This window comes from Vanessa atalanta, chromosome 1, assembly GCF_905147765.1.
Source record: "Vanessa atalanta chromosome 1, ilVanAtal1.2, whole genome shotgun sequence".
NCBI classification, from domain to species: Eukaryota; Metazoa; Arthropoda; class Insecta; order Lepidoptera; family Nymphalidae; genus Vanessa; species Vanessa atalanta.
In genome coordinates, this window is record NC_061871.1 from 13,828,037 (window position 1) to 13,846,851 (window position 18,815).

The 18,815-nt window shown below is 32.1% G+C and overlaps 1 protein-coding gene across 1 annotated transcript; it reads left to right on the plus strand.

Annotated features, from left to right (window-relative positions):
• The first annotated feature begins 1,131 nt into the window (after nt 1-1,131).
• Nucleotides 1,132-7,725, plus strand: LOC125067940 (proteasome subunit beta type-2-like). Its single transcript, XM_047676857.1, has 4 exons — nt 1,132-1,243; nt 4,779-4,972; nt 6,455-6,617; nt 7,541-7,725. The coding sequence occupies exons 1-4, from the start codon at nt 1,132-1,134 to the stop codon at nt 7,699-7,701; spliced, it is 630 nt and encodes a 209-aa protein (XP_047532813.1). The 3' UTR covers nt 7,702-7,725.
• The last annotated feature ends 11,090 nt before the right edge of the window (nt 7,726-18,815 follow it).

Genomic DNA, 18,815 nt, shown 5'->3' on the forward strand with positions numbered 1-18,815 from the left:
CCTTAAGCATTATTGTATCAAATTTTTCATTATAAAAGCGCTACCAACCTTCGGAACTAATATATAACGCCCCTCGTGCTTGTAGTTACAATGGCACTCATCCTTCACACCGCAACACAACAATACTAATTGTAACTATTGGTACTTAGCAATAGAATATGCGAATTAATAATAAGTGCATATGTAGTACATTTTTTCAATTAAAAATAATAAACAACGTATCCTAATTTTAATAATAATGATCGAACATAATCTGAATTAGAACATAACATGCAGGTAATGGTTATGTTTCTTTGTTCTTTTTTTTTATTGTGATACTTAGATATAATAGACCAAGGTATAATAAGTTATATATGTCAGCGTGAAATTTTAAATACCGTTAGATAATAATCTATCTCGCGAGATTATTAACTATCGAAATATTGTAAACCATACCAGAGTACTTACAATTTAGCGAACTATGTTTCAGAAGTTAATAATCTATCGAATTAAATTTCAGTTAAATTATATAAACTCTAACCTAACCTAACCGACATATTATGAACTACTGAAATTGTATATGTTTAATGTTTTTTTGTAAGTTGAATAACCGTTCACAATCTTTCGACAGTTTACATAAAACCTGAGATAGATTATAATCTAACGGTATTTAGAATTTTACGGTGATATATGTATACACATATACAACATTCAGATTGGAGAACAAACATGAAATAAAAAATCTTGTTTATTTTCCACCTAGGAAAGTTGAAATCACCGGCCCTACTACTTTGTGTTTCCATGATACATTAATTGTCATCATTGATGTAAACTGCATTAAAATCCTTTGCGTAGTTTAAACGATCTAAGCATACTTTGTTTTATGATATGTACAGATTTATTATTCCAACGATTTGTTTCTTATAATTTAAATCAGAAAGGTAAACATCATATTTACTTGAAAAAAAAACTTAATATTCACGAGCTGAACGAGATAGAACCTTGCATTAATTTAATTTGGCAACATTAAAAAAGCAACTAACGGAATATTTGTTATCTGCAATACATTTTTGACAGGATTTTCGTCGATAATTATTTTTTGCTTAAATATATTTATATTATATATTTTTTTAATAAAATTGAGAAAACCATATGGCTAATACTAATTTACTTATTCAGTGCCAACTCGGAATACAATGCAAGGAGTTCACAATCATCGCTGCAGATCAAATGAACATACAAAGCTTCATTATTATGAAAGATGGTGAGGAAACATATAATTATATAATATACAAAACATTTTACCTTGAAAAAATTGTAAAAATAAAGTTTAATAAGTTTCTCAAGAATCGACCAGTCAAATGCAAAATAATATTTAATTTTATACTTTTGTTACCTTAAAATTCGGTTTTTTATGAAACTCGATGGTCTTTACTTATTTCTAAAAAAAACCCTCTAGGGCTAAGACCGACAAGTCCACATAGCATAGATCACATTCAAAGTTGAGTCGGATTCGTGTCCATTTTAAAAAAGTTTACAGATCATGTCAATACATGGCATGACTAGTTATGATGAAATACTTTTCTTTTCAATTCTTAGGTAATGAAACTAGTAACGATGTTTCCAAGTCATAACGAAGTAAAAAATAAACAGCTTCATTGGTGACGTCGCCATACTAAATAATCTATATACCTACCACTCACTGATTACATCTCAGAAACTATGACACCTACAAACTTGAAATTTGGCAGGTAGGTTCCTTATAGGGTGTAGGCATTCGCTAAGAACGATTTTTCGAAACTCCACCCCTAAGGGCGTAAAACGGGGGTTGCAAGTTTGTGTTTATACATTTCGCGCGGGTAAAGCCTCAGGTTCAGCTAGTTACAAATAAATTGTCCTAAAGCAAAGTTTTATATTTCTCCGAACCGACATCACTAAATTATTATAAAAAAGTATACTAGATATTAACAAATATGGCAAATTTCAGTTCAATGGGTTGATGATGGATCTAGTTCAAAACCAAAAGCAATATGGGTATCACGTACTGTTGACATGTGCAGTTTGTAAAATAGTTATTATTTGTACAAGTTTTTTAACTTATTTATTTTTACAAGAAAAGACGTATCGCGAACTATTTGTTAGAAGATTTGTGACCCTCATTTTGTATTGACTTGCAGTTCGTTTAAAGTATAACGTACGATGATAATGTGAAAGCCTTATGTCAATTCAATTAGTAATAGGAACCGGAAAAAAAATCAAACAGAAACTTTTCTCTGAATATTTGTATGATTAGTGAACATGCAGTCTTTGGATCGGTGAAAATTAATATACCCTTTATTTACGACGTGATTTTGCTTTTAAGACTAAAGCAGTATACATAATAATAGAAAACGTTTACAAGGTTGGAAGATATAGCTATACAGTCTCGCTATGAAGTAGGCGTACATTATGAGCGGTTGTTGCGTAAATATTTTATACAATATTTACAATATCATAAGCTTATGGTATTCCTTATGAAGTGAGTTTTATTATTATTACGATTACAAGCATTTTTTTTTTATAAAAACGGCTTTGACTTTACGCTTTTTCAAGGTACATACGTATCCTAACGTAAGCTTGTTTGTTACTTACGGGCTGCTACTCTACTCTGATACTGTTAACAGCCTAGTCATTGCCTCGACTACATGTACAATCTTTATTAATTTATTCTCAAAATCCGATGGGAAGACAAATGTTACACGTTCGGAAAGAGTTCAGGCACAGAAACAATAGCTTTCGTACTTTCTGAGGTACTGAACTAACTTTCAGATTGAGAATTACGACAGACCCAATAGCTTCATCCCGAGGTTCGAACCCAGAACCTCGGGATCTGTGTCTTATATCTAGCCACTAAATCGGCGAGACAACGAGGCAAACTAGATTATATATTAAGAAGATGAGCGATGACGGTAATGATTGTACAAATAAAAATAATAAATAAAAAAAAAAAAGAAAGGTCAAAGAAATATAATAAATAAATAAAAATGTCCTCCGTTGTTATTATTGTTAACATATAAATAAAAGTCAAGCACGCAAGTAGCGTATAAGATACGTAGTTGAGTGTGCAGATTAACGATTAGAGTACGTGTGAGAAGTTCTTACGTATAACCCGCGTTGAAATCGTTTGAAAGCAAATAATATTTAATATAATACAAACTTTTATTTTATTTGATATATTCGCTCCATGTATTATGTATAAAACTATTGCAAAAAAAAATGCTTAATTTATTAAGTTTTACTTTGAAGCCTACGCTTTCAATTCAAAATCAACGATATGATATCACAATGACACGGACCAAAAAGTAAAATCAAAAATTGGCTCATTAACAATCATAGTATGTATATATGTATGTAAACCGGAGATGGACCAGTGGTTAAAACGCGTTCATCTTAACCGATGTTTGCGGGTTCAAATCCAGACAAGCGGGTTCAAAGACAGACCCCTGAATTAACGAGTGCTTAACTTATGTTTATAATTCATCTCATGCTCGTTGGTGAAGGAAAACATCGCGAGGAAACCCGCATGTGTCTACATGTCTAACTTTAATAAAGTTCTGAGACATTTGTATCCAACAACCAGCATTGGATAAGATTTTTAGCCTATTCCATCACGCAATAAGCTGAAAACCTTCTCCACGAAAGGAAGAGGAGGCCTTATCCCAGCAGTGAGGTTATTTAGTGGCAGTTACTTTATGCAAATAAATAGTCGTAATATATATTCGTAAGTATATTCTTCATTTGCAAATATATTTTTTTTCTTGCAATGCACAACATATCGTATCATTATGTTCTACTTGAAATCAACTGAAATAATACAATCTAAACACAATGAGTTATCCATCTATTACTCGAGCATTTCATTGCCAATTGACTGTCCAAAATTACTACCGTTTCGAAAAGTTCCTCAGACCTGCGATGAACCGCCGTAAGAAATTCAGCGGGTTTTTTTTTCATTATTACCTTGCTCGTGATAAGACTTCAGGTGACGTCGCGAATCTTAAATTAGAATATTATGATAAAATCAATGCCAGTCAGCGACCTTGCAGGGTCACCTCGTTCCCAATGCAGTCATAACAAGTTACTATTATGTTTGCTGATGGCTTCGCCTGCAGGTCGTATTACTTCAGATTAGTTCCGTTATCACGTTCAGCGCTGCGGGTATTTATCAAATTATAGACCTGCAATGGCGATATTTAGTTTTATTTATAAATTATTCAACTGAGATAAGGGAAACAGAAGAGGTATCCTGACAATGAGGTAAGATTTGTCCTACTGAGAATGGGCCAGTGGGCTGGAAATATCATATACAAATTTCCTCACTCTCTTAATCTAATGGGACAGATTGTAAAAACGGCCAACTACTTTATTTCGGACTGCTACTGAGAAATTCTTTACATGATTCCCAATGATTAATTGAATTGGTCCGACCCTCATTTGAATAGACCCTCACTAGAGACTTTAAACTAACTAGGAAGTAATGGAAAAACTAAGATAGAGTTCATGTAATATTTATTAAAAATTGACAATACACTCTATTTTTAGTCCCAAGTACTACTCAAAATGGATGTTAATATTTGCGACAACACTAACGCTAGTTAAAATCGATATAATGGTGTTTGATATATATAATAGTATTAAACTGCACGTGTGAATCGCTCCGTATAACGTTAAATAATTCAAAGAATAAAGAAAAGCGATGATAAATCATTTAAGAATAAGCTCTCTATAATCTCTTAATAGTTTTAATGATGTTGATGCAGATGCGGATAAGCTCATTGAAATATCAGAGAGATTGTTAGTGGGTGTGAACGGAGACGCTGCGGATACAACGCAGTTCACGCAGTTCGTGGAGAAGAATTTGCAGCTGTATTTGATGAAAAATAAATACCAACTCGATACACCAGCGATCGTGCACTTCACGAGGAAGAGCATGGCGGATGCTTTACGTGACGGGGTGAGAATTGGACTATATTAAGTATCAAAACTTATGCAGATCACACTGGATCTCGAACTTTTTTCCGATTGCAGACGGCTTATTGGGACAATCCCTACCTTCCTACTTTTAACGCAATACATAAATCTATAAACGATTGGGGTAATTAATCAGACATTTTTCTTTAGAGTTTTTAGGATTCACGCTTAATTGACGGAAAAAAATATTTGAACTGTTTGTGTGTTTTTTTAACGCTTCTATCACATTAAATCAATTTTTGAAAATCACTTATGAATGAGTATGGATGTGGATGGATAGAGGTAGGGGATGACCAAATAAACGATGGATGGATTCTGTGAAAGACGATATGGTTAGAAAAAATGTTATTTGTGAGATGACGTCCGACAGAGAAGTATGGAAGAAGAAAACATGCTGCGCCGACCCAAGTAAAATTGGGATAAGGGCAGGAGGATGATGACTAATTGATCACCGAAAATTGTGGCCATTACCGATTAATCGGCTTTGGCTTAAAAATTGACCTTCGATCGGACCATACAAATTCCAAAGACCTGAGTAAGTAATTTTTTTTAAATAAAGTGAATGTAGATAAATAAATACTGTAGGTACGCAATTATTAACTGTCGATTAATAATTGTGAAGTACAAGATTCGACTCACTATTTATTGCACGATCATTGCTTACCCGGTTACAAGCATCGTATCATAATTCACCTAATATAATACCACGTCAGTAAAACCGAAAAACCACTAATGGCCTTACTAATACACGTTCAACAGCGGTTGTATTGTTGCACAATGCTGTGTCCTCTCCGTTTATTATTATCACTAATAAGTTGTTGTTTTTATTTAACTACTAGTTGTCGATCGCGGCTTTTCTTGGGTTTTAATGATTGTCGTCAGGATTCTTGGAGCTCACCCTTCATACAAAATTTCATCAAACTTGGTATAGTGGTTTAACTGCGATAGAGCAACAGACAGCCTGACGGGAAAACAGAATTACTTTGACATTTATAATATTAGTACAGATTAATTGACTATATACCAATTATTATAATTACACAGTTCTCCGGCATAGACTCTAACCTTCGGGCGTACCGTCAAATATAATAGATACGATTATTTGATCGATATAACAAATCAAATACAATGACGTTATGGCAGACAATTTTAATAATTTGATATACCTATTATATTATAATATTTCTTACAAATACTAAAAAATTGATGGTTGAGAGAAAAAATGTATTCAAAACGGGACATAGTAAACCCCCATAATGGTACAGTGCCTACATAAATTATGAGAATAACGTGTTTTTAAATAATTGTTGACTTTATAAAATAATCAAATAATACGACTTTATATGTATATGTATTTGACTCTCTTGGCTGACTTTAGCTAAATTATCCTCTATTAAAAATTCAAAGTTTGAAAACAACGACTCGTAATTATAGTTAGAAGTAAGATCGTATGTTTTTGATGCAGAATCCACGTATATTAAACATGTTAATTGCGGGATATGACGAAGATAACGGCTGTCAGTTGTACACAATGGACTTTTTGGCGTCCTGCATGAAGGTACCGTACGCGGCTCATGGTCTCGGTGGACTCTTCAGCATTCCAATTCTCAACCATTATTATAAGCCAAGTAAGCTGATTCTTTTATAGTCTTATATATTATTATCGTTGAAAAAAAAATCTTGATTTGTCGGGCCACACCAGTTTAGAACGAAGTTGTTTTCGTTACATATTATGTACGAAGGAGATAGAGAGAGAGAGGCAAATGCTCATATGGAGGGAGTATAATGTAACGCTTTTTCTTTACGTAACGATTTGCCAGTTCACTCGTCTATAGCCACGTCAAAGAAGTACGCTCGAAAAAACAAAACCGACTTCAAAAATAAATTGAATCTGAGTTAATTAAAAATCAAGGTGTCATACACATCTGTTTAACCCTTAAAACCGTAAACCGTAACCGATAAAGACATGATTATATGTTATGGAATAGTGAAAACACATGGACACACTATGGTGAAAACAGTACATAGACACGATCATCATAGCGATCGCAGGTATTTTTTGTTTTGTTATTGAAGAATTTGTCTATGCCCTGATCTTTATCAGATCTTAATGTATTATATATTAAAGCAGTCGCTGAAAAATATGTATTCATTAATAACCCACCCAAATCGGATGAGTAGTTTTAAAAAAAAACGCAGACATACAAACTTACAAACATACAAGTCGAACGGAGAACCTTCTATTTTGAAGTCGGTTAATAAAGATAAACACTTTTTCTTTTGAATAATAAAGCTTGTGCCATTTATGTATCAGTTACTAAATAATCGTATAACTCTCGTATATAAAAAATAGCTTAACATTTTTCCTTAGTATATTTATGTACCATATTTCTTATAACAGTAAATAACATATTTCGTAGTTCAAACATTTTAATCGGACTATTCTTTATCAGGTAATGCAGTTTCCAAAGGTCTTATTCTAACAGCCTTTCGGAAGGCTAATACAGATTGTTATATTTTTCTCGACTTTTAATTAGTGCTGCTTAAACAGGCTTATCGGAAGTCGAAGCGTATGAGGTGATCAAACTGTGCGTCCGCGCGATCCAGAAGCGGTTGTTCATTACGCTGCCAAACTTCCTTGTGAAAACATTGTCCAAAGATGGCGTTAAAGTACTTCCCGTTATAAATCCAGCCACTTTTATGAAATCTTGAACATGTTTACCGACCAGGAATTGATGTTAAATGTGTATGTTACATAACGTATATGATTTTGTGTTACATATAATTTTATTTAGTTTATTGACGTCGTATTGAATATTTGGTAAAGACTTTGTACATTTTTTTCTTACGATATAAATCTTTACCTACTATATATACGTTTATATGTTTTACTGAATAAATGTATGATTTTATTTGAAAAAAGTCTTTAAAGGTTTACAAAATGGCTTGTCATAGATATTGGCAGTCAATAAGTTAAAACACTTCTTACAATGGCAAACGTCACCGCTAACCATGGTAAGTATGACGTAAGAAAACCGTCGTAAAATGTCATATCCCTCGTGCCTGTGATTACACTTGCTCACCCAGCCTTAAAACCATATTACAAATACTTATTAGAATTCGTATGTGATTACACTTTAATTGAATGTTTAGGGGTAAAATAACCAAAGAATTTTGAATGTACGTTTGAGCAGGCTTACAACCAAAGTAAAATCTTTATTCAATATAGACACTAACGCTTGTAACACTTGCTTATTGATTATCGAAAATCATTTGGAAATCATCCCGATTTGGAAACAAACACCGCGGACCTGAGAACAACCGTCGAAATAAACTCAGCGGGTTTAAAAACCCCTGCCATGTAAAATACCCATAATTTGTAATTTTAATTTCCAATAAATGAGAAAATGTGTTAATATAAAAAGAACGAACGAGTTTATGATATATTTTTTAATTTCGATATAAGTTTAATGCAGCGAATATTACGAAAATCCATCTAACGTATGTTCAAGATTTAAATTACGTATCCAAAGACATCAAAGACAACTAGATCTTAATCTCTATGTACGTACATAGCATATAATATCCGAATGGAAATACAAACATTGCTTATCTTTATTTTGTAAGACTAAAATAAATGTTTATTTTTAAACAAATATTAATAACAAAGTTGCGCCGACTCCAAATACATGGTATATCTCATTTATTTAACAAAGCTAATGACGATGTAGGCAGCTGTGTTTCTCTTGTTCAGTTCACATCTTCTAACCTTCTCTAATGCTCAAAAATCCTATTTCCAATGACTATGTGATTGTAATCACATGCAAATCAGTTTAATATATAGTTATATATACATGTAAGTTTACCGCGTCATCAACGATAATGTCTCACTCACGCGAGGCACATTATCACCTAGATCGTAGTACCTAACACTGGAGCAGAGATAATATGTTTTACGAGGGTGGTAAAACGTTCACCTAGACTGAAACGGCCTAGGTTATTTTTTTCCATATAATTCGTAAAAGGTATAGCAACTCAGATGTATTTTATTCATTTTGGATTGCAGGTATAGTTTGCTCTTAGTTAAGTTTGTTAATAATTACAAACTAAATTTTTTGCTCTTAACCGAATATTCCTAAAATTTATAGATTGCGATGTTGCCTGGAATAAAACATGCAGCCAAATTTAAATAACTTAAATCCAAATTATGGAAAAGATACGGATACCGTTCAAATTATGGAACGGTAAGGCTTGGACAAAACGTCTATGGGAACACAATTACCCGAAGAAAAAGAGTTCATCTTAATTGCTAATTGAAAATATAAAGTATGACTAAAATGATGTTAATTTCTACAGTTTTTATCGTTCCTCGATTCGAGGAAAAAAATAGTAACAATGTATTAAGAAAATATATTCGAATTAGTTATCGCTTGCGTTTTCGCTTGCGCTTTAGTGGTTCATCAAAAAGTTTCGTTCCTTAAGGCACAGCACAGCACATAGTTTGATTTATACCAAATTCGGTTTAGTGTTTTCGAAGTTCAAACATTACAGGCAGACAGATAGTCAGACAGACAGAGTTACTCTTGTAGCATTAATATTAGTATAGTTATATTGTTTTGATGATATCAATTTTATTTATTGGTAAAGCAATTCTATCACACCCATTGTCTATCACTTAAATTATCAGTAATATCTGTTATATCTACTACATATGTAGCTTTGGTATAAGTAACAACTGAGCCGTAAACCTTCGTGTGTAATGTGTCATTGTTTGTGTTCGTAGAATTATATGAAGAGGATAGAACAAAAAGGGTTTAAGTGCCATAAAATATATTTCGAATATTACTTTCTTTAATTTTACGAGTTTCATATCCAAAAGTTCCGTTTTAAAATATTTCTATCTGTCACTTAGAATCTTTCAGCTCCGTCAACTTTACTTGTGTACTTTAGTATAGAAATGAACATCAGACAACAGAACGTCAACGTATTATGTATTTAAAGTGATTTTCCTTGAATACGGGGCTTTGAAGCGCAAATTATGCTTATTTATATAATTTACTTACACACGAACTGTTTGTGATATTACCATCAAACAAAATCAGTGTGATGTAATCGAGTGCGCTTGACTTTACGCCCTCAATGCAGCACGGGAGTGTAAAAGTGCCATTTTCCCAACAAGATGCTACTGGAAATTCCTTGAGAAGAAAGCGTAATAAATTTTAATTTACTTGACATAGCATAAGAACTTTAGATTCTGCAGTCTCATAACTTTAGCCGTTTCCAATGGAAAACAGCTACAGAAAAACAAACCATCCATACATATTCTATGCGATTTACTTATAGCTATTAGCGATTGTGACAAATACCTCATGGACATCCAAAACGCCAATTAAACGGAAATCCATATTAAATATCGTAGATTATTTAAGATCTTGATTAATTGTATCACGTGAATTCAATTTCAAAGGAGTTTCTATTTGTCTCTACTCTTTCTATAACTGGAATAGGTACACCATTCAGATATAAATGTTCTAACGAAGTTGAGCATCATTGCCGAACCGTTCAAAGGAACATTGTAATTAAGAATTTACATCAATATGAATATTATTTGTCTTACAAATATCATTTAAACTTTATCATTATGTCGACTTTCGATAGATGTTATAATTTTGTTCGAAATTTAATTTTAAATAAAAAAAAATAACGTCGCTGTCGACCTGACCGATTTCAACTAGTGTGGCCAATCTCAAGGGAGACTAAGCAACTACGTAGAACATATTATACTGCACAAACACAGATGCACTTTCTATTACCTCGCTCTCTTGATCCGATGGGAACGCATACCCGCCGCGACCAGAAAGAGTTCAACCGTGTAGTAGCAATAGTTATCACTAGTCTGACCAACTGACGGTTGGAACACATTCTCTAATCGGCCAGACTTTAGCGAGTTCTGCTTCGACGCACCCTATGGTTGCTAAGTAACCGTATTTAATTAGATTACAAGACATATTTACAATTTTGGCAAGTAAACAATAAATTACATGATGTTATAACTTTTATTGTTATTATTTTACAATGCATTAGATATAGCATTTTTTTCTGATTTTTCGTATGAAAAGTGTCATGACTTGGAAGGAGACCTTTGTGTCCAAAGAACATACGGCCTTTATATCTAACTCTATGAAAAGTCATACTTTATGTTTTTATTTAGATGTGAACTATAGACTTAAATATATTTTGTTACAATAAATAAAACTTGAACAGGTAGAGTTGTTTTTTTGTCAGCTCTTTACTACAATTTACTAACTTCTGTATTAACTAATTTCTAAACTGTAAAATAATTTAAGTATGTTAATATTTCGAATGGAGCGCGCAGAAACAGAAACAATAAAGAAAAAGTTAAAGTAAAATAAATATTAGTAGCGTGGTTTATGGTAGAATTTGCGGCAATAAAATGCAACGACTAATATTTACACCGTGTTTGTTTCGACAAAAAGTTAAGTTACCCATACACTATATACTTTCGTATATATGTAAGTACCATAGAACTGAAACTGTTAGCATTTCTTTTTATAAATGAACTACATTATCATAATGACTTAGCAGCATAATAGGTATAAAAATACTCCACACTCGCTAAGTGCCGAGGTTGTGAAATGTCTACACTAAGCTCATAGAGATAATCAGTGACGAGAGCAGTGAAATTTATGAAATACACACGAATATCGTACTCATAATTGAATTCGGCGTACACTCATCAAGAGAATGTACACTTTCGAACATGTTTTACTTTCGTTATCGATCGACATCGCAGGTTCTGTTTGCATAATACAATCAACGACGAAATTGATCGAATCTACTTATTTTTTACTAGCTTTCCGTCCCTTCTTCACACGGGTACAATATATAACGTTTTCATATATAACTTTTTGATCTTCCCGGCTAGGAATGCTGAAATTTCCGGCGTCTCTCACCTATAATATCCATGTATTACACATATAAACCTTCCTCTTGAATCATTGTGTTTATTAATCAAATATAAATCCGTGGCGTAGTTTGAAAGATCTAAGCGTGCGGACGGCGGAATTGACTTTGTTTTACACTATGTAGACATGGGTAATTGACGAATCGAAATGTTTGGAGAATGATTAATTGCCCAAATTATAATTTGTATATAGATATCAATCGAACGATTTTTAATCTGTGCCCTATTCATGAATTTTCACATGTATTTATTTATTTAAACCTTAGCACTCCGGAATAAATTACAGAATACACAAAGTTTAATAAACCACAGATATCTGTCAATCCTGTTTCACTCAAAAGTCCTTTGTAAGTAAAAATTAAATAAAGTTTATTTTTTTAATTGGAATCAAATATTTTATACAATTATTGGTAACGATAATTATTAAAACTATATTTAAAAACGAAGATACACAAAGCGATTTCAGCGATTTTCTAAATCGACCGATATGTTTTTTACACGCATAACAGAAGTTTTCATACAAAAACTAATCATGTAAAATACTTAAAATATATCATAAAAAAATGTTGAGAAATGATTTGTTCTGTCAATCCATCATTTGATTATAGCCACCATTTTAGCTAAATATCAAGATTTATGTCGATTTTCTTTAAAATTTTATGTAATGTTATTAATTTTACCTTTATACGGAATAAGATTCGATTGTTCGACTTAATATCTTAAATATAAATGCAAAATAATAAAAAACTATTCATCTAATATTTTATAAAGTTCGTATGACGATGAAAATAAAACACTCGAATTCGTATGTGATTACGCTTTCTTAAATTTGCGTAGCCAAGACTCAATTATATTCAACCAGCGATGCGATAAATAACCTTTCTTCGTTTATAACGACGTTAAATATTAACAAATGCAGTGTTTTTAATGTGTTTAATGATATTTTATATAATCTGCCTATTGTCGGTTGGCTTACATGACATACATTAAAAAGTCTAATTATTAGCCTGTCCTAATTATTACTATATTTAAAATAGATAATGATATATATATTGAGTGAGTAATAAAAAATTGCTGTTTATAAAAAATATATACGCTAGATGGTAATTAAATAGGCCGCCTATAAATTCTAAGTGCTTACTATCATCCATAGACACAAACACAGGAAATTATATTACACCGTCAACTCGTTGCCAACAGAATTAAAGATGGTCTTGTCTGTAATTACACTAGCTCACTCATTATATAAACTGGAATACACTCATACAAAATAACACGGAGCATGCAGAGGGAAAGACGAGGGGAAGTAAACCTTATTCGTATTAGACAAGTTAATTAAATAGTCTCTATAGCTTCCTATTACAGTTTTTGCACAATTATCTTTAGACATTTTAAGCGTGCTCCATTTTATTATTATATGATGTATCCGATAAAAGTAGTATACACGTTTATACTTGAAAGTTAATTTTCTCTATCATTTTATAAGGTGAATTTGAATCGACGTATCTTATTTTATGATACCGGTGTGAGTAATTACTCAAACATAAAATAAACTATATTCTCAGATCTTCTATTCAATTAGGTATTTAATTTATACGACTACTATTTATGTGGAATAAATATTGATTTAAATTTTTGTTTACAATTGTTTAATACAAATTTTTAAGATTTATGCCAAAAAAAAACATAATTGATAACTAGTTTTTGCCTGAAAATTCGCTTAAAGTAGAAACTAAAGAATGTGCTATACCGATTTAATAGAAATGGGACCTTGGATCTATACTGTACACGACGCATAAAAGAATAATTGAAATTGTTTCGTAAAAGTTATAACCTAATACAAATAAAAATAAATATCTAGGTATACAGACGAATTGAGAACCTGTTGCTTTTTTATATCGGTTGAAAATGATCCAGCTTAGTATTGAAAGTTAAAAAGATCAGTAAGAAGGTTCTATGTCGTCGTATTTTCTATTAAGAGACTGTTGTTTTTATTTATTCTGGGTTACATATATTTTAAAAGTATTTTGCTTCTTATAGTACCATAGTAAAATGACCATTACGAAGATCCGAGAAGAGAATGTAACGTTCAAAAATTTGCGTCTAAATACTTTGAAACCTTTATTATAATATGTTAAATTTACTTACAAGTAAATCCGAATGTAATACATAAGTAATGTTTTAAATGATTACTAAAATAAATTGATCACACTCTGACCTGTATCATACTATTACATAATTCTTCACTTGCACATTATATACAACAATAATAATTTATCACACACACAAACCACTTGAAATCGTAAAATAAAATTCATGAATATAAAAAGTCGAGTCGACAAGTTGAAAAAGTCACTATCACTTGTACAATAAGACACAATTTCCAACCTCCGTAAACGGAAAGTAAAGACGCGGGCGCACGCTACACCGCGCAAGCGCAGATGACAAGAAGGCTGTTATCATGAGACTGAAGTGGCGATAGTGTAACCATGAGAATATAATTATTCAGGACAGTGGGAAGGAAAAAGCATTTGAGAAATAATGTAATTGCTTCAATTAAATTTAAATTTAAGATGCTGAATGGTAAGTTAACCAGTTTAATTAAACAGAGGATGGGAAGCGTATTGACGGTGTATCTTGTGGTGAATTTACTCGTCTACAATTTTTTTATACAACTTTCGAATACGACTGGCGTTAAAATATTTTCTGTACTCAAATGTATACTAAAAGTTCAGGGCGATATGTTCAACCATATAAAAGTAATGTATAATATAATAATGTATGTATATATATGTCAATTTACACGGATGTGTGTAGTACGAAAACCTTCTCAATGAAAAATTATTTAGAGGAAGATTAATTAAATAAAGTTGGCGATATTACTGCTAATACATTTATTGGAGATGTATTCTTTATTTAAGATGACCCCAAAAATAAAAATATTTAAAAAAAAATCAACATATACAAACCATAAGACAAATGACTTGCAATAATGGTGTTTAAAGTTCATCCTGTAATGCTAGAATTGTAATATTGAAAAAATAAAAACATATCCTTTCCGTCTTGACTTCTAAATTACTCGAACAAATACTGCAGATAGGTATGAAATCAGTTATTTTTTATGGCATAGGTAGATGGACCGGCAATTTTTCGGACGGCCACATACCTATGATGTATGGTGGTGGTTACTGTCCAAAGACATTGTCGTCTTACATTTTTTTTAACTATATTTAGTTAACCAATGCACCACTAACAGTAGCAGCTGAGATGTTATGTCTTTTGTGCATATATACACTAACTCACTCACTCTCATCTCAAACCGAAACCTAACATTACTTTGTAAATATTTTTTTAAATAATCTACTGCCATTAATAAAAAAAAATTGTGGTAGTTTAATAATTGACATAATGTAATGGGCATATACATATGACGATGTGATAAGTGAATCTCATTATTCAGTTTGTGTTATCTTTGTTAGTAAATAGCTGCGTATAATTATCGTATAGCAACTAAGTCGGTACTAAGTCTTTTGTTTCAACGACATCATTATATCCTATATTAAAATTTGCCATTAATATTACTAAAATTATCGTGTAATAAAATAAATAAATATAAAATCTACATATAAATAAAGCTAAACGTATAAATACAAACTTATATATTTTAAATATTCCTTAACTCATGTATTTCTTATAACGCGTCCATGGTCACTCTTGCGCAATTTAAGATGAATGAAAGCCTGCCGGTGCACGCTCGACAGACACCGAGGTGTTGATGCCGATCGCTTGTTGCGCATGCGCTGGTGAACTCGTGACACGTAGGTAAGCTAAGCATAAGACCTATAGCTACATATATACTTTTATTGTATGATTGTTTGTTAACAATGTCATTTGCATAATTTGTTATTGCAGGCTTTGTTTATAAGTGAATAAATTATATCTAACAGCCCGAAAATGTTCCCCTGGGCAAAAAGATCCTGTTAAGAAGATTAGGAGCATAATCTACTACGCTGTTCCATTTGTTTAGTTATCTTATAACTCAACAACATGTGAGAAATTACATTCGATTCATGCATGTTACCTAAAAAGAGGATTTTTTCACCGCTGAGCATGAGGTGAATTATAATCACATATTAAGCTAAATACTCGTATAAGGCTTGCGCATGTTTGAAATTCATTTTATTCACTTTTCTTCCGTTTTTTCTTATAAACAAACATTAACAAATAGAAAGAAGGAAACTTTGGTTAGACAATTGTCTGCATTGAAATTTTCCTACAGGTTACTACAGCTACTTATTACAGAACATTTACAACAGAACACAATTCAATTTAACGACACTTGTCTGCTAAAAATTTTGTTGAGTTTCAATAACAACATTCATCTATTTCAAAACCCCACTTTTTACGCTTTTATTTAATCTAAAAATTTTTGGTGCAAATACTTAATCTGCTTAATCCAACTGACTGAACTGAAATTTTCAAACATTTCTGATACTAAAACAATACATTATAGTCTGTTTTTCACGCAGTGGAAACCTTCAAAAAGGCCCCTTTGGAAATCGGATTATATGGGATTCTTACCCACTAAAACCTGCGATGACCGTCCTCGGTACGGATCGGAGCTGGTTAAATATATATATATAACCAATTCCATTTATGACAAATCCCATTACGAGTACCGTAGATTATTAAAGACGCTGCTTCATCTAGGGAAATTCTCCACTCGTACACATGTCCTAAGTATGAGATGGCCCAGTGATTAGAAGGTGTGCAATGGTATGCACCTTAATCGATTTCAAGTTCAAACTTAGGCGAGCACCACTGAATTTCTGTGTTGAATAAGTATTTATAATTGTATCCATCACAACATCGTTAGGAAACCTTTTTTTTTTTTAAATTTCAATAACAAAATTATGCCACATGTACATCCGCCAAATCGTATTGGAGCAGCACGGTTGAATTAGCTCCATACTTTCCCCACAACGGGGAAGGAGGCCTTCGCCCAACAGTGGGACATTTACAGACGGTTATTTTTAATTTTTACTTAAAACACGTTCAGAATGTGAAGTAATAAAATAAGAAATACATAATAAGACGAACAATCACAAATTAAAATATTCACATTCTAATTTCACGAGTAAGCCTCTACTATTTAATTAATTTATTATTAAATACAATATATATATTAATTACAAGATTATTACTCTTGCTCAATCGTGAAGAGACGAGTTGACCCAGAAATCTCTGAGCGCGGGAAGACCTAAACACTATTTATTACGGAACTAGATTGTTTTAAGTATTATATCACATTATATTCCGTGCACTTCCGTATCTTAAAAGATCTGTAGGTCATTTTAAATCATTTCAATTAAATATATCCATAGTATACTGAAATTATTACTAGCGCTCATTATCAACCCCGTAGTACGAACAATAAGCGCCCGGGTGCAAGCGGTGTTCTGGTGATCTAAAACCGGAGAAGTGCGATTCAGACTCGCTCCCTGATCTGACTGTATATATACCACACAAATAGACATGCCAAATTTCATGATTCTTAGTCAACCTTAAGTAAGGTTTTAATTCCCCTTGTGAATATACTTGAATACTTTTTAATTGCGTAACCTTAGGGATTTCATTTTTCACAGCTCCAAAGGACCGCCGACCTCAGTATTTGGTAAAATTTTCAACTTTATACCTTTATGCGTTCCAGAGAAAAATAGTCTTGATGGACATACACAGACACATGGACAGCCGGATAGCAAACTTAGCAAGAATAATTATATATTTTTTCCTATTTTCCTTTTTGGCTACGGAACCCTGAATATCTATAAAGATTAGATCACATTTCTACTGGTATATTCATGCATTTTTCTAAAATTACTTTTGCCCTTTAGGTTGTAGCATAAATCACTCCGCGGTTCATAACCTATTTCGAATAAAAAAATCACGTCATACGGATGCTGTGTGATCCAACAAGCAACAAGCGCAATTGCATTTTTAATATTAACGGGCATTATATTTGCAATCTTTATGCAGCGACACATTGTAATAATTCATTTAAAACAAAACAACTCAATGAACTTCGTGACTTCACACAATGAGAGTTACATTAAACGTAACCTATGTTTCTTTGTAAACTACATTTACGATTATGAGGTATTTGAATATACCAAATTACAAAGTCGCATTGTTTTAAAATGTCTATAATTATTAACCTGTAAATGTCGTACCTATTGGTAAATGTATTACTACCGTGTGTTAAGGTTCTTCCTCTATATATTATTAAAACAACTTCTAACACAATTGATTCGAGGTCAATCATGGAACTAATGTTGACGTTGAATCGAAATACAGCAATAAAGAGTAGCTATTAATGATTAGCAATGGAATAATTGTTGAAAAAAATATCTTAGTTATTTTTAATTCCAGCAAAAGTGGAATTAAAAATTTAATTCCACTTTTGCTGGAATTAATTCTTACGTAAGAAACCTTAAAGACATCTAGCTTTTGTTAGTGTAACGCATGGGACTTTATAAAAGTTTATTAGTCCTTTCCGACTTGCTTGATCATTTGGCTTTGCGTAAATATGTTGGATCACTTTGCATCTTCTACAGCATTTTTCACGAGGAATGAATATAATAATATCTTATTGTTGTCCGTCCCGTCTTCGTATGAATAAAAATCATTTAAGGTTGAAGTTGAAGTTTCCAAAAATCCTATCTTAGTGAGAGTCTACGTCGTGAAAGTAGTTACTGCTGTTTTCAACTAAAACCGACCCCATATTTCTGAGATCTTCTGTTGAGTCAGTCAACGGTATTTCGTTTATATTTATATATAGATA